Genomic DNA, 26,256 nt, shown 5'->3' on the forward strand with positions numbered 1-26,256 from the left:
CAGGACTCTGGGACTTGTCAGCTTGCAGCTCCATCAGTTTGCTCAGGACTGCTTCCCTGGTAATTGTAATTTCAACAAGTTCCTCTCTTCCTTCGACGTCCTGAATTACGGCTCTTATTGGAATTTTTTTTATCCTCCAGAGTGACAACAGAAGTAAACTATTTGTTCATTTCATCCACCATTTCCTTATCATCTACTATTAACTCCCCATATTCACTCTCTAGAGGACCAACACTCACTTTACTTACTCTTTTCCTTTTTAAATACCTGTAGAAACTCTTGCTATCCATTTTTACATTTCTAGCTAGCTTCCTCTCATACTGTAATTTCTTTCTCCTGATTGACCTTTTCGTCGTTCTCTGCCTTTCTTTATATTCTGATCAATCATCTGACCTGCCACTCATCTTTGTGCAATTATTTGCTTTTTCCTTAAGTTTGATGCTTTCCTTAACTTCTTTAGTTAACCCCGAAGGTGGGTCCTCCCCTTAGAATTTTTCTTTATAGTAGGAATGTACTTACTGTGACTCTCCAGGCAGATGGTCACAGAAATCTGCGTCTTCATGCCAAAGATCTTGAACCTCGCAGCACTGGTTGCCATGCCCTGACAGTTGCCATCAAAGTCACTCTGGCCTTGAACTTATTTGCCTCTGGCTCTTTCCAAGGATCAGCTGCGGACCTTGTTGGCATCTTGCAAATGGCTGTAAACCACAGCATTTTGCTGGTCACTGATCAGGGTCAGAGCCCAGTGCGGGCTTGCTTTCTCTTTAATATTAGCTGTAAGGCTGAGAGAGGAGTTCACCGCAGAGAGAGGGTGAATGGCTGGCAATCCGGGAAAGAAATGCTGATGAAGACCCTGCCAGTGGTTGCCAAGCTTGGTCAACTGGACAGGAAGGCCACATGGCTATGTTTGGGGAGCCCGTCCACGGCGGCGATCAGGAGGAAGAGTGGCCACATGGTCCCGGCAGCGGCTCCCGCTCACTCGGCGACTCCGCGCTGTTTCCACACAAACTTTCCCCACAACTCCGGCTCGGCTCCCGGATCCTGATCCCAGTAGCAGTACATCATTGTAAAAGGGACAATGGTGGGAGCTGATGAAATGTTTTATTACCTGCACCCCGCACCCCCCCCCCCCGCTCCCAGCTCACCCCCCTTGCACCCCCTTCCTCCCACCCCCCTTGCACCCCCTTCCCCCCACCCCCTCGCACCCACTTCCTCGCACCCCCTTCCCCCTCCACCCCCCGCACCCCCTTCCCCCCACCTCCTCCCATCGGCATCCACCTACCCCTGTGTAGGGGCCCTAACAACCCCACTGCCTTGTGGGCGTCTCGGGAGAGACCAAGGCCAAGGGAGTAAACCCTAACAGAAAACCTGGCGCGGAACCCCGAAGGCGATCATGTGTCACCTTTGGCATGTTTCCGGCAGTTCCTGCAGCCATACTGGTGCCAAACGCCGTGCTCTGCACTCCTTTGGACCCCACCAGGAAGGCCGAGAGGGGGGTTTTGACGCTTGGGCAACTCACAACCTCCATACATCCGCCCAGGCATGCGCCATGGAGAGGTCACTCCATAGTCGCCTGACAGCGACCAAATCAACACGGAAGGCAGCAGGTATGGGTTGTAAGTCCAGCTCAGTTGGCGTAGAGATTGGGCGCCACGGGTTGCCTTTGTCGGTGGGAGAGGTCATCGCATCTCACTGGACAGCTACCGCCCGCCTCAAACCGGGCAGACCCCGGTCAATAAGGTTCTGTCCCGCCACAGTCCACCTGCTTCAATGGGTGCTTGGAGCTCAGGGTCATTGCCCAACAAGTGGACTGTAATACCGCACCAAACAACACAACCAAAAAAGGAAAGAAGGTACCAGCCCTTCGTTTTGCCAGCTGGAACGTCAGAACTATGTGACCTGGCCTGTCGGAAGACCTTACACAAATTAACGATTCTCGGAAGACCGCCATCATTAACAACGAGCTCAGTAGACTCAATGTGGACATTGCAGCACTTCAGGAGACACGCCTCCCTGCGAGTGGATCTCTAAGAGAGCAAGACTACACCTTCTTCTGGCAGGGTAGGGATCCTGAAGAACCAAGACAGCATGGAGTGGGCTTCGCCATCAGAAACTCTTTGCTCAGCATGATAGAGCCACCTTCAAATGGCTTGGAACGCATACTGTCCATCCAACTGTTCACCGCTTCTGGTCTAGTACACCTACTCAGCATTTATGCTCCAACACTCTGCTCCCCACCTGAAGCTAAAGACCAGTTCTACGAGGAACTCCATAATATCATTAGTAGCATCCCCAACACCGAACACCTGTTCCTGCTGGGGGTCTTTAATGCCAGGGTTGGGGCCGACCATGACTCATGGCCCTCCTGCCTTGGGCGATATGGCATTGGTAGGATGAATGAGAATGGACAGAGACTGCTTGAGTTGTGTACCTATCGTAACCTCTGCATCACCAACTCATTCTTTCACACAAAACCCTGTCACCAGGTTTCTTGGAGTCACCCAAGATCACATAGTTGGCACCAGCTGGACCTAATCGTCACAAGGCGAGCCTCTTTAAACAGCGTTCAAATCACACGCAGCTTCCACAGTGCGGACTGCGACACCGACCACTCCCTGGTGTGCAGCAAGGTTAGCCTCAAACCAAAGAAGCTGCATCACTCCAAGCAGAAGGGCCGCCCGCGCATCAACACTAGCAGAATTTCTCATCCACAGCTGTTACGTAAGTTTCTAAATTCACTTGAAAAAACCCTTCAAAATACTTCCACAGGGGATGCAGAGACCAAGTGGGCCCACATCAGAGACACCATCTATGACTCAGCAATGACCACCTATGGCAAACGTGTGAAGCGGAATGCAGACTGGTTTCAATCTCACGTTGAAGAGCTGGAACCTGTCATAGCTGCTAAGCGCATTGCACTGTTGAACTACAAGAAAGCCCCCAGTGAGTTAACATCCGTAGCACTTAAAGCAGCCAGAAGCACTGCACAAAGAACAGCCAGGCGCTGCGCAAATGACTGTTGGCAACACCTATGCTGTCATATTCAGCTGGCCTCTGATACCGGAAATATCAGAGGAATGTATGATGGCATTAAGAGAGCTTTTGAGCCAACCATCAAGAAAATTGCCCCCCTTAAATCTAAATCAGGGGACACATTCACTGACCAATGCAAGCAAATGGACCGCTGGGTGGAACACTACCTAGAACTGTACTCCAGGGAGAATGTTATCACTGAGACCGCCCTCAATGCAGCCCAGTCTCTGCCAGTCATGGATGAGCTGGACGTACAGCCAACAAAATCGGAACTCAGTGATGCCATTGATTCTCTAGCCAGCGGAAAAGCCCCTGGGAAGGACAGCATTACCCCTGAAATCATCAAGCGTGCCAAGCCTGCTTTTATTTCAGCACTGTATGAACTGCTTTGCCTGTGCTGGGATGAGGGAGCAGTACCACAGGACATGCGCGATGCCAATATCATCACCCTCCAGAAGAACAAGGGTGACCGCGGTGACTGCAACAACTACCGTAGGATCTCCCTGCTCAGCATACTGTGGAAAGTCTTCGCTCGAGTCGCTTTAAACAGGTTCCAGGCTGAGCGTGTCTACCCTGAGGCACAGTGTGGCTTTCGAGCAGAGAGATCCACCATGCTGTGCTCCCTTTGCCAGCTACAGGAGAAATGCCATGAACAACAGATGCCCCTCTATGTTGCTTTCATTGATCTCACCAAAGCCTTTGACCTCGTCAGCAGACGTGGTCTCTTCAGACTATTAGAAAAGATTGGATGCCCACCAAAGCTACTAAGTATCATCACCTCATTCCATGACAATATGAAAGGCACAATTCAGCATAGCGACACCTCATCAGATCCCTTTCCTATCCTGAGTGGCGTGAAACAGGGCTGTGTTCTCGCATCTACACTGTTTGAGGTTTTCTTCTCTCTGCTGCTCTCACATGCGTTCAAGTCTTCAGAAGAAGGAATTTTCCTCCACACAAGATCAGTGGGCAGGTTGTTCAACCTTGCCCGTCTAAGAGCGAAGACCAAAGTACGGAAAGTCCTCATCAGGGAACTCCTCTTTGCTGACGATGCTGCATTAACATCTCACACTGAAGAGTGTCTGCAGAGACTCATCGACAGGATTGCGGCTGCCTGCAACGAATTTGGCCTAACCATCAGCTTCAAGAAAACGAACATCATGGAACAGGGCGTCTGAAATGGCCCATCCATAAATATCGGCGACCACGCTCTGGAAGTGGTTCAAGAGTTCATCTCCCTAGGCTCAACTATCACCAGTAACCTGTCTCTCGATGCAGAATTCAACAAGCGCATGGGAAAGGCTTCCTCTGCAATGTCCAGACTGGCCAAGAGAGTGTGGGAAAATGGCGCACTGACACAGAACATAAAAGTCCGAGTGTATCAAGCCTGTGTCCTCAGTACCTTGCTCTATGGCAGCGAGGCCTGCCAAGAGCGACGTCTCAACTCATTCCATCTTCGCTGCCTCCGGAGAATCCTTGGCGTCAGGTAGCAGGACTGTATCTCCAACACAGAAGTCCTCGAGGCGGCCAACATCCCCAGCATATACACCCTACTGAGCCAGTGGCTCTTGAGATGGCTTGGCCATTTGAGCCACATGGAAGATGGCAGGATCCCCAAGGACACATTGTACAGCGAGCTCGTCACTGGGTATCAGACCCACCGGCCATCCATGTCTCCGCTTTAAAGACGTCTGCAAACACGACATGAAGTCCTGTGACATTGCTCACAAGTCGTGGGAGTCAGTTGCCAGTGATCGCCAGAGCTGGCGGCAGCCATAAAGGCGGGGCTAAAGTGTGGCTAGTCGAAGAGACTTAGCAGTTGGCAGGAAAAAAGACAGAGGCGCAAGACGAGAGCCAACTGTGTAACAGCCCCGACAACCAATTTTATCTGCAGCGCCTGTGGAAGAGTCTGTCACTCTAGAATTGGCCTTTGTCGCCACTCCAGGCGCTGCTTCACAAACCACTGACCACCTCCAGGCACTTACCCATTGTCTCTCGAGACAAGGAGGCCAAAGAAGAAGAAGATTTTTAACAAAGATAATTACAGATGAGCAAGGGCATTGGCCCTTGTTCATGTTAATCCACCCAAGAAGATCTTAATGTCTATACACTGTAGTGTCCAATTGTTTCCAAAAGATTCCAAACTGATCACTTTGTGTGGTTAGCAGAACTTTCTGATCTCTATTCTAAAATTGGCATTTTCTATTTGAACCCATGTTCCCTGTCCTAAAATTATCTTTTACTGGTTAGAACCTGTGTTTCCCAGTTGTTGTTCTGCATTTTAATTTCAACTCTAATAGGCCTGACTCTTCCTTCTGCTCTTTATGTATTTATAAAACATCTTCGAGTTTTCCTTGATTTTACTTGCCAATATTTTTTCAAGCCCTCTCTTTGCTTCCCTAATTACATTTTAATTTCGCCTCTGAACTTTCTATACTCCTCTAGGCTTTCTGCAATATTGTGCTCTCAGTATATGTCATAAGCTTTCCTATTTTGCTTTATCCCATCCTGTTATGCTCCTTGGCATCCGGGGTGGTGGGTCTAGATTTGGGAGTCCCATCTTTTTCTTTGTGGGTACATATTTGTTCTGAACCCTCTCTATCACCTCCTTGAATGCCTCCCACTGCTCTGATACTGATTTATTCTTCAAGTAACTGTTTCCAGTCCACTTTTGCCAAATCACATCTCAGGTTAGTAAAATTGGCCTTTCCCCAGTTTAAAACTTTTACTCTTCGTCTATCTTTATCCTTTACCACAAATACGCTAAATCTAACTGAGTTATGATTACAACCACCAAAATGCTCTCCCACTGATACACCTTCCACCTGCCCAACTTAATTTCCTAAAACTAAACAGAGAAATGAGAACAATGGCATTACAATCACTGAATTTCCCACTATCAACATCCTGAGGGTTACTATTGAGCAGAAACTGAACTGGACCAGCCATATAAATACAGTGGCTGCAAGAGCAGGTCAGAGGCTGGGAATTCTGTGGCAAGTAATTTAACACCTGACTCCCCAAAGCCTGTCCACCATCTATAAGGCACAAGTTAGGAGTGTGATGGAATACTCTCCACTTGCCTGGATGAGTGCAGCTCCACCAACACTCAAGAAGTTCAACACCATCCATGACAAAGCAGCCCGCTTGATTGGCACCCCATTCACCACCTTCAACATTCACTCCCTCCACCACCGATGCACAGCGGCAGCAGTGTGTACCATCTACAAGATGCAATGCAGCAGCTCACCAAGGCTCCTTCGACAGTACCTTCCAAACCCGCAAACTCTACCATCTAGAAGGACAACGGGCAGCAGATGCATGGGAACACCACCACCTGCAAGTTCCCCTCCAAGCCACATACCATCCTGACTTGGAACTATATCGCTGTTCCTTCACTGCCCCTGGGTCAAAATTCTGGAACACTCTTCCTAACAGCAACGTGGGTGTACCTACACCACATGGACTGCAGTGGTTCAAGAAGACGGCTCGCCAGCACCTTCTCAAGGGCAATATATGGATGAACAATAAATGCTGGCCTAGCCAGCGACACCCACATCCCGTGAAAGAATAAAAAAATTGTCCCATCCCTATTTGGCTTACTGCTTACTGACTAAAAAGGTTTTCCTGAATGTATTTTAAGAATTCTGTGCCTTCTATACCTTTTACACTGATTTTATCTCAGTTAATATTATGGTAGTTGAAATCCCCTACTATTACTGCCCTATCGTTTTTATATTTCCCAGCAATTTGCTTACATATTTGCTTTCTGGCTCTGACTGGGCGTCTGTAATGTACGCAGTACATCCGTTCAATCCATATGGGCTCATTTGATGATCCTTTTAGAATATTATCCTTTCTTACAGCTGTGCTTGTTTCTTAAAACAACATTGTGACCCCCTTCTTTTTTACCCCCCTCTCTAACCAACCCATAAACCCTGTAACTAGGAATGTTAAGCTGCCATTTCTGCCCTTTAAGCCATGTTTCAGTCATAGCTATAATACTGTACTTCCAAGTGTCTAAGTGTGCCTTCAACTCACCTTCCTTATTCACTAAACTCCTTGCATTGAAGTATATACCATTAATCACTGAACAACTTTTTTGGTCTATTTTCTATCCTCTTGTCTTCCGCTGTCTTCCATTCTCACTAAGTTTCTGCCTTGCATTTTCAGCTTTGCGTCTCCATCTGAATCTATGCTCAGGTTCCCATCACCCTGCTGAGCTAGTTTAAACCTTCTCTAACAGCACTAGCAAACTTCCTGCCACGATATTGGTCCCAGCCCTGCTGAGGTGCAACCTGTCTGGCTTCTATAGGTCCCATTTTGCCCAGACCTGGTCACAATGCCCCAGAAAACACGAGCCCTCCTTCCTGCACCATCTCTGCGGCCACACGTTCATCTTCACTACCCTCATATTTCTGTACACACTGGCATGTGGCACTGTGAGTAATCCGATTACTACCTTTGAGGTCTGCTTTTTAATTTTTTTCCTAGCTCCCTGAAACCCGTCTGCAGGACCTCAACCCTTTTTCTACTTTTATCATTGGTACTGATGTGGACTAAGACCTTTGGATATTCACCCTCCCTCCTCAGAATGTTCTGCAGCCACTCAGTGACATCCTTGACCATGACATCAGGAGGCAAGATACCATCCAGGAAGCATGTCTGTGGCAGCAGAAACTCCTGTCTGTTCCCCTAACTATTGAATCCCATATCACTATTGCTTTCCTAACTTCCTCCTCACTACTTATACAGATGAGACCCCATGGTGCTGTGACCTTGGCTCTAACTGTATTCTCCAGAGGAACCGTCACCCTCACCAATATTCAGAACTGAATACCAGTTTGAGAGCAGGATGGACTCGGGACTGACAGTTCTCTTTCACTCTCGCTCCTTTTAAAACACATTTGGCTGCTCCCTCGGTGCTCCACGCTGACTTCTCCTTGCCCTATCCTGCACTCGGGGCATCCACACTCTAATAGGTGTCCCTGGAATAATTAGATGTGCTAATCCCTGGCTAATTTGTTTACTGTTTCCGCGTCCAAAGGCACTAAGGCCAGTTGTAGAACTCCCACTGTCACCTCAGCTGACATCTGCAAATTCAGCACAGACAAGAAACCACGGGCTGGATTTTACCATAGGCGGACGGGACTTCACCACTGACGTAAAAGTCGGTAGCAAACCCGCTTCTGCCTAGCCCAGGGATCCAATCCACATTTTACAGGTCCCCGTGCTTTAATTGTCTCGAGGTGGGACTTGCATCCGCCTGAGGGAGGAGGTCCCGCCTCAGTGAGCTGCCAGCCATTCAGCAGGCCGGCAGCTCTTAGTCCCAGCAGCGCCACCGGGAGTGGTGGCCACTGCTGGGACTGCAGCCCAGCCCACCGAGGAGGATGCCATGGAGCCAGGATCCAAGGTAGGTTGTCGATGCCTCGCTGAGGGAATTGGGTGCGCCTCGACCAGGCAAGGGTGGTCATTTCGGGGGAAGGGGGGTGTCTCCTGGGGGTGGGTTGGGAGGCGGGGGTGGCCCTCAATCGGGCATGTTGTGCCCGACTGCCATGGAACCAGCCCCCCTCCCCCCGGCGCACAGGAAGGCCGGCAACTATTGTGGGCGGCCTTTCACGTCCCGAGCACGCCCGCGGTAAAATACCCGTGGAGGTGGGTGAGGCCCCTTAATTGGCTACTTAAGGGCCTTGATTGGCCTCGGGCGGGCGGGCTGTTCTCCCCCCACCCAACTACTGTAAAGTTGGCTGGATGTGGGAGTGGGGCGGGAAGGCCTCCTGGAGCCTACCGCTCAATTTTATGCTGCCCCCACACCACCATCCAATCTGCTGGGGCAGCGTATAATTCAGCCCCATACCTCAGATCTTCCTGATTTGTATGTCTTAGTTTCATACTGGGTAGTACATTTAAGCATTGACCTTCTAATCACTACACAGTTTCCCAGGTTTTGTTGTGGACTTTGTTGCTACCAGTACTAATTTTGTACTGATGATGGCAAATTTGTAGAGTCCTCTTCATTCATTGCAAGAATTATACATCTTAAGCCTCTGTTATATTTTTGCATGTAATTTTCCTTATGTTACCACAGTGCTGGTTTTGGAAAAAACAGTTCAAGCTGTGGATAAAGTACATGTAACGGCGAGATTGTAAGGGAAAGAAAAAGAAAAAAAAATCCTCCTACTTGATGATAGTCGTTAGCCCCATGTATTTCACTCTGCTATTGTAGCATTATTCCCCCTCCATGGTTGCAGTCTCTTTTGCAAAATGTTACCAAAATGTGTAAAGGCACATGGTGATGCTGTGAACTAGAAAACCCTGTCCCATTCTACTAACTGTACTAATGAATTGTGTGGGCAGTTCTGTCTTCTCTACGATACTGTTGAGACTTGAGAATTCCAGTCACTTCGGCTCTTAGTTAAATTAGTGAATTTCCATCTTTTCTCAGTCTGCTAGTTATGCTTATTGTTTCTGTGAATGAAGAATGTGGATAATAAATAAGTCACACCATTAGTATCTCTTGAAAAAAATAGTTGCAGCAGTACCAGTGGTGACAATGGCTGTGATGTATACTGACGTATAGCCTTCCACCCACTACTACCCAACTAACAGCAGTGCTGGCTGCCTACTGTCTTGGTTGCAGGACAAATGACGTCAGGAGACTGGAGAGAGAAAATTTACCATTGAACAACATTTGTTTTCTTGTGAAATGAACTTAAATATGGATGATATCAACTAGGAGGAACTTCTGTATCTGATAGTATGAGAATTCAGTTCACACAAAAGCTGCCCCTTAGTTAATGATTACATGACATTACTTCAGCTCTCTAATTCTATTTTTATTATTAAGTGCAAGTGATTCAGTAATTTTACTGGCTCCCTTGCTGCTGAGTCTGTTAGATTTATATTGTGGGCTCAGGCAATAATGGGGAGAATTGCGCATGCACTAATATTTTTGAAAGAGAGAGCTGAAAATATTTAGTGTTTTTCACAACCACAGAATGTTCCAAACTGTTATACAGCCAATGAGGTACTTTTGACGTGTAATCACTGATGTAATGTAGAAACATGGCAACAAGTAGCAATGAAATAAATGACAAGATAATTTGTTTTAGGAGTTTGTTGAGGGATAAATATTGGCTGGGACACCGGGAGAACTCGCCTGCTTATCTTTGAAATAGTCCGTTCACCTGAGAGAGCTTACAGAGATCGGGAGGGACAGGCCCATAAGAGAATTTAAACATGAGATGAGTACCATTTTAGGTCAGCAAGGACATTGTAAATGGTTCATACTACTCAGCATTGAGCCCTTTCAAAATGGCTTAACACCCCCTCAATAAACTTACCCAACACTGCTCTATCACTGCACCACCCCATCTCCAATGTCCAAAGTCCTTGAATGTGTTGTTCCCAGACTCCTAGATTCATGACAATCTCTTCTGCAACTACTTGTATGAATCCTTCCCATCAGTTTTTTGTCCTACCAACTGCATTGAAACAGCCAGAACCAAAGTTACAAATAATATTTTTTGTGATTATTTGTTTGAACTGTGCAGCCTTTGACACAGTAGATCACATCATCCTCCTCCGATGCCACTTCTCTGTTGCCCAGTTGGGTGGAATTACCCTTGCTTGGTAAAACTCTTAACTATCTGAGTATAGAGTATAATTACCAATGGCTTCCCTTCTCACCCTGCACTGTCACCTTGAAAGTCTCCCAAAGATTCATCCTTTGGCTCCCTGCTCTTCCTCACTTATATGCTGCTGCATGTATCAATCAGTGTGTATGCTAATAAGATATCAAGTTTTGGTTCAGCCACAAATTCCTCCAGCGAAGCATTGGGGAGATTGAAGCCATTATCTTTGGTCTCTGTTACAAGGTAAATACCCTCTCTATTGACTCCATCACCTTCCCTGGTCACTGTTTCAGGCTGAAGCAAACTGTTTGCACTGTGTGCCCTTTTTGACCCTGAGCTGAGCATCTGACCCCATATGCTGTCCATCACAAAAATTTCCTACGTCTACTTCAATAACAAAACCTGTTTTGTCCCTTCTTCACCCATCTACTGCTGAAACCCTCATCCTATGGCTTTATCATCCTCAGCCTTGACTATTTTGATGCTCTCCTGGCCAACTTTTCATTCTTTACCCTCCATGAACATAAGCTCATCTGAAACTGTGCTACCAGTAACCTATCCCACATCCAGTTCCCTTTGCCCTGTCATCACTGACTTATGTTGGCCACCAGTCATACAACATCTCAAATTCTCATCCTCATGTTTCAAATCCTCTATCTCTGTAACTTTCTTCTGTGCAACAACCTCTCCTCCCCTCCAAACCCTCTGTTTCTCTGCTTCCACTCTCTTGTGCATCTCCTTTCCTTGCTGCACCATAAATTCCATTGTCTTCAGCCACCTTGGCCCCCACTTTGGAAATCATTCCTAAACCCCTCAACCTTCTTTAAGACTCCTTTTTTGGTCATCCCTCATTCCCTTCTTTTGTTCAGCCTCTATTTATTTAATTTCCCTATGCTTGTCTGAAGCGCAGTAGAACATTTTTCGACATTAATGTGAGATACTGTTGTTAATGACAATGTAATAAATCATTAGCACTACTGAGATATATGGGGTGCCCTTCAGTGAATTGGGACCTTGTATGTCCATGTGCCGCTATGGCCCTAAAATAGTACCACATTCTAATGTACAAACTTGCTTTTATTCCCTCTAAGGGTTACCATGACACTTTGGTCTAAATTTTTTATTCAACCAGTCACAGATTTTTCTTAATTAAAAGAAGGTAATGAGTGCCCCCTTCTTATAAAGGGGCACCATTAATGAACTGCAACAGAGAAAAACAAAACTATAAAGGAAACTTAACAATTCAAATTAAAATGATATTCCTGAGGTTGTTGATGAAAGCAGCTACCTCCTTTGCCAACTCGCGAAACGAACATGGGATAACACCATGCTGACCATTGGAACCAAGCTGATGGTTTATAAGGCCTGTGTTCCCAGAACCTTGCTGAATGGCTATGAAACATGGGCAACTTACAGCTACCAGGAAAAGAAGCTGAATAATTTCCATCTTTGCTGTCTGCGGCACCTTATGGGTATATCCTGGCAGGACAAAATCACAAATGCAGCAGTCCTCTTAAAGGCAGAGCTCCCAAGTGTGTTGGCACTAATTAAACAGAGGCAGCTTCGGTGGATCAGACACCTCTGCAGGATGGAAGACGGTTGCATACCCAAAGACCTTCTATATGGTGAGGTAGCCGGGGCCAGACAACTGGTAGGGCACCCAAAGCTCCTCTTCAAGGATGCTTGCAAGTGTGACATGAAGCCCCGAAATTTCGACTATCGCACCTGGGAGTCACTAGCTGGCAAAAGAGGGAAATGGCGACACATCCTGTGACTGGTGTGCACTGCCACGATGACCAGTTGCTACAGGAGCTTGACAACAGATACCAACATCAAAAACAACAACTTACAGTGTCATTTGGCAGCTTCACCTGCAGCACCTGTGGCAGAACCTGCCTCTCAAGGATTGGCCTTCACAGCCATCAGCAAAGGTGCACCAAGAGAAGACAGCCCACCTAAACAGATTGTTTTCTGTGTGTCCATCATCTTTCGTAGATGGAAGGATGCCAACCAACCGATGATGCCATCCAATCCCTCCAGTGCCTGTCGGTTATGAGAGGTCTCACGCATACCAGCGGACACCACTTGCTGCATCTCCAGGATAATTGGGTGCAGATGTAACCGACACTTTGTATACTGCTCTGGACATCTGGCCAGGAGCAACAGAAGACAATTGCTTTCCTGCTCCTGTCCCCTTGTGTTAAGTGCACACCCTCCTTATCACCACAGCCCAATCTAATTTGAATCCATTCTGAAATTTAAAAGAATCTGATCCTTGTCTCTTGGGAAGCCTGTAATATACAGCCACGAATGACTATATGCCAGAGAGATTTCTGTTTATGAACAGGTGCTAACATTTGAAGTTTGATGCTGCTAAATAACAGCTCTCCAGGTTTTTCATCATCTTGCAACCAATGTCAGGATGTGTGATACAGCCATATATTAATATTCATTCAGGAAGACACATGAGTCATTGACTTGATTGATGCCAGTGGGATTTCCACTTATTCATTGGGGAGCTGAGAAATCGGAAGTGACACCTTGTCAGGACTGGCTCTGGAATAGCTTACGGTACAACAGGAAGGGACAGAGCATTTAAAAAAGTTTGTAATGTGCACAAGATTTAAACTGTAGATCTCAGCAATAATCATTAAAGTTCTGGTTTTAAATTAAGATTTCTTGAACTCAAACCTCTTTTTATTCTTGTACTTGATTCTAAACTTTGGTTTTGCAACAACAGGGTTTGTGCTTGACACACACAGCATTAAACAAAGGCAGTTGCAAAAGAGAAGGGAAGTAGGAGATAAGGAGAACAAACACTAAATTGCCATGAAGATTAAACTGTGTCAATGTGTTGGAGCAACAGTATGGAGAATAGTAGGACAGAGTGTAGAATCTCTCACTCCATTTGAATAATCAATTGTACATACAGTAGGGAAGGTTAGTCAATGGTGAAGCAAGTTGGAAGCTGGTTATGTAGTCCTGTAAAGCCTGAAGCTGTTGGATTTTTGTGTTATAGTTGACTGACAGTAATCTATTATTTTCTAGTCAGAGTTTGCTGGTCTGTGAATTGTACAGCCCCTGCTCTGTTGCACCATTTGGATTTCAGTAACAACTGCATAAGTTGAGCAAGGATTCAGTTCCATGAACAGATAAAATCTTCCAAGTATTTACTGCAGGCAATCCAAAGTTGTAGTATGTTGGTATAATATGCTCGCTTGCTATGTTTTGGCCTTCAGTCAAGTGTTTGGGTTCATGTTTGGGGCTGACTGGAGGGAGAACAGGCCATTCCAAAGCCCCCTGCTTCCAGAGGGGAATCTCAAGGCCATTTACAGCTGCTTCCTGGCAGTCTACTGCCACCTTCTACATGATACCATCAGAAAGTGATGGTATTGAGGTAGATAGGAGGGAAATCTTCGAGGGAGGGACCTGCTTCCTCAGCTACAGTTATTTGCCTGTAGGTGGATGTTTAAGGATCAGCCATTGGCAGCCCAGGCAAGGCGAGAGAAATCCTGGTTTGGATAGTATGGCGTTGGTATGCTCCACCACCTGAATTTATGTTCCATTTAACGCTGCAATCGCCCTTGATTTTGAGCATGATTGTGGAAGAAAATCCCCCTTCCCCCCTCCAAGTGAGAACAGGTTTGGCTGTGATGCCATTCACAGTAGAACACTCTGCTTGCATATGAAGATTTATCATCTGAGAGAGGGCCAGCGTGCTGTTCCTATTTGTGAAACTGTACCCAAAAGTCAAGGAGAGGAGGAGAGAAATGGGAAAAGATTGTGTAAATGCACACAAAAATAAAAATTTTATCTTATGGAATACAGACACTGAGAAATTAATGTGAAATGATGACCATTCTATTCTGTATAACTTCCAATTGTTTCCCTAAAAATTGTTAGTCCGCATCTGAAAGAGAGAAGAGGATAGCTGGATTGAGGGGAAAAATGTTTGTGGAAACTATAACGATCATTACAATTGTTTTGTCCACTGCATATGTTTGTCTAAATCCACTTTATCCATTTATAAAGAATTGTTTGAAGTGTTGTTTGGAAAGTTTTCTTTACATTATTAGCTTCATGTTTTTCAATTCTATTTAATGAACCTGACGATTATCTTTACGTTTCAACAGCTCCGAAATGCAGGTGAATATGAGGAGCGTAAACTGATTAGAGCTGCCATACGCAAGCTCCGTGAACAGGCGATTGAAGGTAGTTTAATCTGTGTACTTCATGCAAACCTTCATTTAAAAGTGTTTTTATTAATATAATGCTTGCACCCAGGAGGCATCTGCAGATTTGTTGTCTTTGACTAGCTAGTGATATTGTACATTTTGGTACTTGACCACACAGGTCCCCTTCACCACAGCGCCTTTAAAAAAATATATCATGAATCCGATGGGAGACAGTAGCGTAGTGGTGATGGAACTGGACTAGTAATCCAGAGGCCCAGGCTAAAGTCCAGGAGACATGAGTTCAGTTCCCACCAAGGCAGCTGGTGAAATTTAAATCCAATTAATAAAATTCAATTACTTGAAAGAAAGCTGGAATTGAAAACTATTTTGAGTAATGGTGCCATGAAACTATTATCGATTGTCATAAAATGCTAATGTTCTTAAGGGAAGGAAGTCTGCTGTTCTTACCTGGTCTGACCTACATGTGACTCCAGACTCACAGCAATGGAGTTGACTCTTAACTGCTCTCTGAAATGGCCTAGCAAGCCACTCAATTCAAGGGCAATTGGGGATAGGCAACAAATGCTAGCGGCGCCTACATCCCACGAAAGAATAAAAAAATTGCAGATCTGAGGAATTATCAGACACAATCAGGAACAGGAAATCTGACTGATTGATTGTTCTTTCCACCGTATGAGAGGACCCTATTAAAGGAGTTCTGAGAACAACTTTTGCACCCATACTGCTATCCTAGCTGAGATTAGCTTGCACAATACAGACCAGTAATCAGAATTAGGAACTATTACAGTCAACTAAGTACTTTTGAAGTGTAGTCACTGTGGTAATGTAGGGTATTGGGCAACCAATTTATATATATCAAGGCCCCACACACAGCAATAAAATAAGTGACCAGATAATCTGTTTTATAAATCTTGATGGCTGTGTTTGCTGACAGTGCAAACTGTAGGTGGCGCAGTACTGGCACATGCGCAAATGTAGCCTCATGGACTGAAACGCCACTGTCTGTGACGTCTAAGGCAGCTGCCAGTAATCAAGATGACGCTGCTCAATTTGACACAAAAAACAAATTGAACTCAAACCCCCTTACCCCTCAATGGCTGCGATCGCTGCCTTCACACTGCCCTCCACAGTACCCTGCTCCCTTCCATGATAGCGGCTTCTCTTCTCCGCTCCCTCACTCCCATGATCACCGCTTCCCTTCGTCACTCTCTCCTGTGCCCGCCATCCTGCTGCTGCCGACTGCTTGCCACTCCATCCCGACATTCTCTCCAGCGCCTGTCTGCTCGCCATTCTTTCCTGCCGCTTGCTCCCCGCCTTGCTGCCTGGAGAAGCAGCGGGGGGTGGGGGAGCGACTAGGGTGTGAGAGGCAAGGGGGGGAAATGGCGGGAAACGAAGAAGCGAGCAGTCGAGAGCGGTAAAATGGAGCAGCAATCAGGCGGGCGCAGGAGGAAGTGGCAATTGCGGGGAAGAGGAGCGGCGATTGCAGGATGGAGTGGGGTACTATTGGGAAGATGGAGGTGGCGATCATGGCCATTGAAGGGTGAGGCAATACTTGGACATCATTACGCCTGACGTCATTATGTGACGACATCTCCGCGCATAGACGGACTCATACCGGCAAGCTGACAAATGTTCGGATGCACTGATTATGTTGGTGATCACTCTGCGCGCGTGCTGTGTTGTCAGGAGACACTCCAAATCTTGATTGAGGGATAAATGCTGGCTAGTACACTGGGAGCACTAAAATGCAGATGCTGGAAATCTGAAACAAAAACAGAAAGTGCTGGAAATACTCAGCAGGTCTGGCAGCATCTGTGGAGAGAGAAGCTGAGTTAATGTTCCAGGACTGTGACCTTTCATCAGAACTGGGAGAACTACCCTGTTCTTTGAATATTGCTATAGGATCTTCTGTGTCCACCTGAGCGGGCAGATAGGGCCTCTGTTAAATATTGCATCTGAAGACAGTTCTTTCAACTGTGAAATGCTTCCTTCAGGGATGCTCTGAAATATCAGCCTAGATTGTGTGCTCAAGTCTCTCGAGTGGGGCTTCAACTTCTGACTCAGAGGGGAGAGTGTTAACAATGAGCATAAGTTGACCTCTGTATTTCTGAGCATTGCCCATTAGTATCGCATTGTGTATTTCTGACCATTGGTCCATGAGCTAATCTAAGCAAAGTGGAATGTGTTCCAAAGCTGCTTGTCTATTACATTAACTGGTTATCTTTCTGTTTCTTCAGCTGCATCCATTGCAGACAGACCGATTGGCATGCTTGTCCATAATAGAGCAATGGAAAGTGAAAAAACAGCCAGCGCTTACCGACTGGACGTCGCACCACAGACAGCATGGTCAAGCAAGGACCTATCCACAAAACACAAGGAGAATGTTCTTCGAAGACTAGTGAGTGTTTTATTAATATAATGAGTAATCTAGTTTCACTTCTACATGTTGTGCAGGATCTTAACCTTCTTAATATTTTTTTTAAAAATCACTCAAAAAATATGAATTAAGAACTAACTGTTCTACAATTTTGTGTGTTTCTTTCCAGTCGTTATTTTTCCTCCTTTTGTCCTGATTTATTTTTAAGGGCTTGGCTTGGAATATGTGCTACCTGCTAAATCAAGTGATCCTTGAAGTTTGCTTTGAACTGGTAACTTGACGTGATTTGATAATTTGCCAAAGGTGAACTGTTGTAAAACACATGTTGTAGTTTTGCTTTTGCAACTGTTTGGGTTGTTTGGTCTAAGTAGCTCCATCGTCCTTTGCTTCGATAGGCTAGTTATTCCTGGTACTAATATTAGATTGGCACAGATGAGGCGGTATTTTATGCTCTCCCCAGTGGCTAGTTTGGAAGTGGGGAGGGCATTTAATTGGGCAGTATGGTGGCAGGTGGGGACCCGCCACCTTCCTGCCTCCACCTCAATAAAGTCCCTGGCGGGGAGGCCTGTGGACAGCCTTCCCGCCTCATTGCCAATTGAGGCCCTTAAGGGGCAATTAGTGCTCAATTAAGGACCTATTCCCACTGCCGCTAGTATTAATGCAGCAGCGGGTGGGCCTGTCGCCGCTCCGGAAGCATAACATGCAAATCCGTACGGTGTTGCGTCTGGTCTTGTTTCGGCGCAGGCTTGGAGGGCCGAATGGCCTGCTCCTGTGCTGTACTGTTCTTTGTTCTTTGTCTCGGGGTTGGTTGGGGGGGGAGGGGGTTCTCGTTCAAAGGCATTTAGTACCTGATTGAGGGACCCAGCATTGGTAACGGAGGGGGGGGGTTGTCCACTGAGAGCCACACCCTGCCCTTGTGCCCACCCTCCTACATCTTGCGACTCCCACCCCACAAAACCCCTCCCGCCATCACTCATTTGTGGCCTGGGTTGCTCCGTGATCCAGGCCTCTGGTGGGTGTCGCTCCTACATCAGCCATCACCCCTCTGGTGGCGCGGCTGAGGAAAATAGCTGCCAGCCTCTGATTTGCTGGCAGTTCTCATTGGGCGGGACTTCCCGCCCCCCGGGTTTCTGATCCTGGGGAAGGCCTGCGGGTGGCCTGTTAGTTGCCTGATTAGCGTAATAATACGGCAGGCCTTCCCAGGAGGAGGCAGCGCAGGTCACTTGCCAGCTCTTCAGCTGGCAGCCAAAACCCCCCTCACCTCCATAAAATTCCCCCCATGGTAGATGCTCATGGAAGACTTCGCTACGGTGATTTTTTAATCTACTTTCATTTTATTGGATTATTTCTGTGAATCATTTAGTTTCTGTCATCAAATTAACTTGAATATTTGGGATAGATACTGTTCATCTTGACCTGGGTGCAGTATTTTCAGTGTAGGACACATATGGCACCCAGAAATCATAATGTTCCTTCTCCTTCTTTATCCACCTCTCTCCAGAAAATACTGACTCATGTTAGCTACAGTTCTACTAGCTGCTTTCTGGTTCCTCGGCTGTATTTAAATGTAAATGACACCGTGTGATTGGTTTACCAACAACTTGCATTTATACACCTTTGAAGTTAAAAAAAAATCCCAAGGTGCTTCACAGAGGTGTAATTTAAAAAAAACACCAAGGCAAAGAAAGAGATATTAAGAGGAATGACCAAAAGTTTGATGAAACAGGTTAATTTTAAGGAAGGTTTTCAAAGAGGAGTTAAGGAGGGAATTCCAGAGCTTGGGGCCTAGGCTATTGAGGGCACAGGTACCAGTGGTCGAATAAAGGGAAGAGGGATGCATAAGAAGCACTGTTGTAGTATAACAAGAATATTAACCAATTTCAGTAAAGATAGACTTAAGTTAATTTTTTTTATTCATTCATGGGATGTGGACATCGCTGGCCAGGCCAGCATTTATTGCCCATCCCTAATTGCCCTTGAGAAGGTGGTGGTGAGCTGCCTTCTTGAACCGCAGCAGTCTGTGTGGGGTAGGTACACCCACAGTGCTGTTAGGAAGGGAGTTCCAGGATTTTGACCCAGTGACAGTAAAGGAACGGCGATATAGTTCCAAGTCAGGATGGTGTGTGACTTGGAGGGGAACTTGCAGGTGGTGGTGTTCCCATGCATTTGTTGCCCTTGCCTTCTAGTTGGTAGAGGTCGCGGGTTTGGAAGGTGCTGTCTAAGGAGCCTTGGTGCATTGCTGCTGTGCATCTTGTAGATGGTACACACTGCTGCCACTGCGCGTCGGTGGTGGAGGGAGTGAATGGCACCCCATCTACAAACAATCAAGCGGGCTGCTTTGTCCTGGATGGTGTCGAGCTTCTTGAGTGTTGTTGGAGCTGCACCGATTCAGGTAAGTGGAGAGTATCCTGACTTGTGCCTTGTAGATGGTGAACAGGCTTGATAGAACCAAATTGCATAACCATTACTCATAAACCTGTTTCCTCCCCTTGCACACCCTCAGTCATCCATCATTCTCTAAATGTGAGGAAATAATTATTTATTTAACATAGAGCTGGAAATTCTTTTTTGCTCTCAGTACCAATCTAATGCACTCATTTTTAAAAGTTAAAACTGCACTTCCTAGTCTGAAGCATAAGCCTCTTTTATGGCTGATTTGCATAGAAACACAGGATTATTTGAACTGAAATCTAATCTTTTTGTAACAATGCAGGCATAAAACATTCAGCTAAGCCAGAAGCAATCAGAAAATCCAGTAGGTTTATTAAGTTTTTCTATGGTTATTTTTACTGTAAGTTTGTGTGGTTTAAATTTTCAGTTTGAATGGCATGTCCTGGCTGCCAGGAAGGAAGTGATTTGTAAATTTTCATTACAAATTGGTAGACTTGTAGTGTGCTTAATCACGTATAGCTCTGTTGTGAATGCTATTACTTGATCTTATTTGGAAGCTGCTTTGCTGCAATGTTCATTGTAAGTGGTTGTCAGAATGTTACTTAGAAATACATCATTTTAACAAGACATACTGCATGGAACTTATTGCTGTGCTTCTGGCTGACTGCCCAGTATCTTGGATCACCTGATGAATTATAGCTAATCTTTAACACCATAACAATTATTTAATGAGCGCCAATGTATCATGTGGAAAAAAAATCATCTGCACAAATCTGGAAAGAAGTTGAAAATAGTGCAATTGCTAAATGTATATTAGATTCTCTAGTTGAAGAGCTTCTTTTCCCTGCTGCCTGCCCCAAGCACTTCAGATAATATCAGTCAATAAATTTTCTTTGTCCATGTTGATATGTAAATTCTGGTATATATACTGTAGGTAGTCTTACTTGACCTTGAACTCGTGGGCAGGGTACATAATGGAACACAATTATGCTCATGCTTCATCTGGTAGAGTCATAGAGTTATACAGCACAGAAACAGACTCTTCGGCCCATCGTGTCTGTGCCGGCCATCAAGTACCTAACTATTCTAATCCCATTTTCCAGCATTTGGCCTGTAGCCTTGTATCTATGGTGTTTCAAGTGCTCATCTAAATACTTCTTAAATGTTGTGAGGGTTCCTGCCTCTACCAGCTCTTCAGGCAGTGCGTTCCAGATTCCAACCATCCTCTGAAAAATCTTTTCCTCAAATCCCCTCTAAACCTCCTGCCTCTTATCTTAAATCTATGCCCCCTGGTTATTGACACCTCTGCTGGGGGAAACATTTTCTTCCTATCTAACCTATCAATGCCCCTCAATTTTGTATACACCAATCATGTCCCCCCCTCAGCCTTCTCTGCTCTAAGGAAAACAACCCTAGCCTTTTCAGTCTCTCTTCATAGCTGAAATGCTCCAGCCCAGGCAACATCCTGGTGAATCTCCTCTGCACCCTCTCCAGTGCAGTCACATCCTTCCAATAGTGTGGTGCCCAGAACTGTACACAGTACTCCAGATGTGGCCTAACTAGCGTTTTATACAGCTCCATCATAACCTCCCTGCTCTTATATTCTGTGCCTAGGCTAATAAAGGCAAGTATCCCAAATGCCTTCCTAACCACCTTATCTATCTGTGCTGCCGCCTTCAGTGATCTATGGACAAGTACACCAAGGTCCCTCTGATCCTCTGTATTTGCTAGGATCCTACCATCCATTATATATTCCCTTGCCTTGTTAGTCCTCCCAAAATGCATCACATCATACTTCTCAGGATTAAATTCTATTTGCCATTGCACTGCCCATCTTCCCAGCCCATCTGTATCGTCCTGTAATCTAAGGCTTTCCTTCTCACTATTTACGACACCACCAATTTTCGTGTCATCTGCAAACTTACTGATCATACCTCCTATATTCACACCTAAATCATTAATGTACACTACAAACAGTAAGGGTTCCAGTACCGATCCCCGTGGTACACCACTGGTCACAGGCTGCCAATCGCAAAAACAACCCCTGACCATCACCCTCTGCCTCCTGCCACTAAGCCAATTTTGGATCCAATTTGCCAAATTGCTCTGGATCCCATGGGCTGTTACCTTCTTAACCAATCTCCCATGTGGGACCTTATCAAAAGCCTTACTGAAGTCCATGTAGACTACATCAACTGCTTTACCCTCATCTACACATCTACTCACCCCCTCGAAAAATTCCATCAAGTTAGTTCGACACGATCTCCCCCTGACAAAGCCATGCTGACTATCCTTGATTAATCCCTGCCTCTCCAAGTGGCGATTAATCCTGTCCCTCAGAATTTTTTCCAATAGTTTCCCTACCACTGATGTTAGACTCACCGGCCTGTAATTACCTGATTTATCCCTGCTACCCTTCTTGAATAATGGTACCACATTCACTGTCCTCCAATCCTCTGATACCTCTCCTGTGGCCAGAGGGGATTTGAAAATTTGTGTCAGATCCCCTGCTATCTCCTCCCTTGCCTCACATAACAGCCTGGCATACATCTCATCTGGGCCTGGGGATTTATCCACTTTTAAGCCTCCTAAAACAGCTAATACTTCCTCCCTTTCAATGCTAATATGTTCAAGTATATCATAATCCCCCTCCCTGATCTCTACACCTACATCATCCTTCTCCATAGTGAACACAGATGAAAAGTAATCATTTAAAACCTCACCTATGTCCTGTGGCTCCACACACAGATTGCCACTTTGGTTCCTAATGGGCCCTATTCTTTCCCTGGTTATCCTCTTGCCCTTAATATACTTATAAAACTCCTTAGGATTTTCCTTTATCTTGCCTGCCAGTGTTTTTTCATGTCTTCTCTTCGCTCTTCTAATTACTTTTTTTAAGTACCCCCCCTACACTTTCTATACTCCTCTAGTGCTCTGCTGTTTTCAGCCCTCTGAATCTTCCCTAAGCCTCCTTTTTTTCCCTTATCCAATCCTCTATATCCCTTGACATCCAGGGTTCCCTGGACTTGTTGGTCCTACCCTTCACCTTAACGGGTACATGTTGGCTCTGAACTCTCACTATTTCCTCTTTGAATGACTCCCACTGGTCTGATGTAGACTTTCCTACAATTAGGTGCTCCCAGTCCACTTTGGCCAGATCCTGTTTTATCATATTGAAATCGGCCTTTCCCCAATTCAGTACCTTTATTTTCAGTCCATCTTTGTCCTTTTCCATAACAAGCTTTAATTTTACAGAGTTATGGTCACTATCCCAGAAATGCTCCCCAGCTGACATTTCTACCACTTGTCCGGCTTCATTCCTTAGGATTAGGTCCAGTACTCCTCCTTCTCTTGTAGGACTTTTTACGTACTGGCTCAAAAAGCTCTCCTGTATGCATTTCAAGAATTCCACCCCCTTTAAGCCATTTGCACTAAGACTATCCCAGTTGATATTGAGGAAGTTGCAATCCCCTACTATTATTACCCCATTATTTTGCCTACATATCTGCTCCTCTATCTCTCCCTGACTGTTTGGAGGCCTGTAGTAAAATCCCAGCCAAGTGACTGCCTCCTTTTTGTTTTTAAGTTCTACCCATATGACCTAATTTAAGGAACCTTCTCAGATATCATCCCTCCTTACTGCAGTAATTGAGTCCTTGATCAACAGTGCAATGCCACCTCCTCTTTTACCCCCTCCCCTGTCTCACCTGAAGATTCTATATCCTGGAATATTGAGCTGCCAGTCCTGCCCCTCCCTCAACTATGTCTCTCTGATAGCAATAATGTCATAATCCCATGTGCTAATCAACGCCCTCAATTCATCTGCCTTACTATTAAGACTCCTTGCATTAAGAGGTAGACATGGCTTTATGTTAAAGGACTGCTGTTGATGGTAGACATGCAGTTCTCTCTTTGTCAACAGCAATCACAAATCAAACCCCAGCAACCTGTTCAAGCTCAACTGATCAGAGATCTACATACCTCTTCATGTAAAGATTTTCTCAGGCATATTAGAGATGCCAACCATAGTCAGCAACAAATGTGGGACAGAGATTTCTATTTGATTGCTGCTGTCCTGTGATTACATATTTTTTCTACAATATACTTAAAAATCATGCAACTGCATGCATTTCCTTTCTCGACAATTTGTCACATTTTTGTGGCAACTTTTTTCATTATATCGCCGCACTGCAGGAAAGATGTGATTAAGCTAGAGAGGGTGCAGAAAAGATTCACAAGGATGTTGTCTGGTTTGGAGGGCTTGAGTTATAAAGAGAGATTGGATAGGCTGGGTCTGTTTTCCCTCGAGCGAAGGAGGCTGAGAGGGGACATGATAGAGGTATATAAAATTATGAGAGGCATAGATAGGGTAGATAGCCAGAGTCTGTTTCCCATGGTAGGGGTGACTAAAACGAGAGGGCATAGGTTTAAGGTGAGAGGGAGGAGGTTTAAAGGGGATCAAAGGGGTAAATCTTTCACACAAAGAATAGTGGGTATCTGGAATGAGCTGCCAGAGGAGGTGGTGGAGGCAGGAACAATAGCGACATTTAAGAGGCATCTGGACAGGTACTTGAATGAGCAAGGCATAGAGGGATATGGAATTACTGCAGGCAGGTGGGATTAGTATAGATAGGCATTATGGTCGGCATGGACGCGTTGGGCCGAAAGGCCTGTTTCTGTGCTGTACGACTCTATGACTCTATTATAAATTCTTATGTTCACATTAATAATGAATAATGTTTTCACCTATGTATTATTATGTAATCAAGTATCTTTGGAGGAGGTCTCTCAGCTATTTGTGACCAACAACGTGAATTTTCAGCAGATATCTTGCACCTGTAAATTCCTGAGCCAGATGTGTTTCCTTTATCACCAACCCTATCCAGTACGTGTCTCTCTACTTCCCTTTTCCTCTTCACCATCTCCCTCCTCTTTCTCCTGCTTCCTCTTTTCCACCCTTCCCCAGAGAGTCAGAAACAAGAGAGAAGAGGCAGCGAGAAACAGCAACATAAACATATATTAATTTCCAAAATATACTTTATTCATAAAAATCTGCAAAAATTACATTGCCAAACAGTTTCAAACAGCACCAAAAAATACAAACATTGCAAGGGAGATCAGTTTCCTTCTATACTATCATGAGTTTCTTCACAACCCTTCCATTTCACTATTGTCATGCCAATTACAGTTTTACATTTACAGCAAATGAAAATATCAACGATACAGTTCGAGGGGTTTCCCATGGATCCAGCCCCTCAGTTCAGCTTGGTGGGGGGACCTTACACTGTGGTCTTTCCCCATTAAGCCTTTGCTGCGGCTGCCCCAAGCTTTAGTGCATCCCTCAGCACTTAGTCCTGGACCTTGGAATGTGCCAGTCTGCAACATTCGGTGGTGGACAACTCTTTGCGCTGGAAGACCAGCAAGTTTCGGGCAGACCAAAGGGCGTCTTTCACTGAATTGATAGTCCTCCAGCAGCAGTTGATGTTTGTCTCGGTGTGCGTCCCTGGGAACAGCCCGTAGAGCACAGACTCCTGTGTTACAGAGCTGCTTGGGATGAACCTCGACAAAAACCACTGCATCTCTTTCCACACCTGCTTTGCAAAGACACATTCCAGGAGGAGGTGGGCAACCGTCTCTTCCCCACCACAGCCAACGCGGGGGCACTGTGCGGAGGGGGCGAGACTTCGGGTGTGCATGAAGGATCTGACGGGGAGGGCCCTTCTCACCACCAGCCAAGCTGCGTCTTGGTGCTTGTTTGAAAGTTCTGGTGATGAGGCATTCCGCCAAATGACTTTGACGGTCTGCTCGGGGAACCATCCGACAGGATCCACCGTCTCCTTTTCCCGTAGGGCCTTGAGGACATTCCGTGCAGACCACTGCCTGATGGACCGGTGGTCAAAGGTGTTTTTCTGCAGAAACTGCTCCACGAAGGATAGGTGGTACGGCACAGCCCAACTGCATGGAGAGTTCCGCGGCAATGTGGCCAAGCCCATCCTTCGCAACACCGGGGACAGATAGAACCTCAGCACGTAGTGACACTTGGAGTTTGCGTACTGGAGGTCTACACACAGCTTGAGGCAGCCGCACACAAAGGTGGTCATCAGGATGAGGGCCACGTTGGGTACATTTTTCCCTCCCTTGTCCAGAGATTTGAACATCGTGTCCCTCCGGACCCGGTCCATTTTAGATCCCCAGATGAAGCGGAAAATGGCTCGGGTGACTGCCACGGCGCAGGAGTGGGGTATGGGCCAGACCTGCGCCACGTAGAGCAACAACGTGAGCGCCTCGCACCTGATGACCAGGTTCTTACCCACAATGGAGAGAGATCGCTGCCCCCACATGCCCAACTTTTGTCGTACCTTGGCTACTCGCTCCTCCCATGTTTTGATGCACGCCCCGGCCCTTCCGAACCATATCCCCAGCACCTTCAGGTAATCTGGCCTGACGGTGAAGGGGACAAAGGATCGGTCAGCCCAGTTGCCAAAGAACATGGCCTCGCTCTTGCCATGGTTAACTTTGGCTCCCGAGGCCAGTTCGAACTGGTCGCAGATGCTCATCAGTCTGCGCACAGACAGCGGATCCGAGCAGAAGACGGCGACGTCATCCATGTACAGGGAGGTTTTAA

At 46.0% G+C, this 26,256-nt stretch overlaps 1 protein-coding gene across 7 annotated transcripts in view; it reads left to right on the forward strand.

Annotated features, from left to right (window-relative positions):
* Positions 1-26,256, forward strand: part of smtnb (smoothelin b) — a 553,824-nt gene that overhangs the window by 198,591 nt on the left and 328,977 nt on the right. For all 7 annotated transcript variants that reach the window (XM_068054824.1, XM_068054826.1, XM_068054827.1 and 4 more), the window contains 2 exons: positions 14,801-14,879; positions 17,101-17,261. In XM_068054824.1, coding sequence (XP_067910925.1) covers positions 14,801-14,879; positions 17,101-17,261 — 240 coding nt within the window. The remainder of the gene's footprint in view (positions 1-14,800; positions 14,880-17,100; positions 17,262-26,256) is intronic.

The sequence above is a fragment of the Heterodontus francisci genome, chromosome 23 (genome assembly GCF_036365525.1).
Source record: "Heterodontus francisci isolate sHetFra1 chromosome 23, sHetFra1.hap1, whole genome shotgun sequence".
In the NCBI taxonomy this organism is placed as follows: Eukaryota; Metazoa; Chordata; class Chondrichthyes; order Heterodontiformes; family Heterodontidae; genus Heterodontus; species Heterodontus francisci.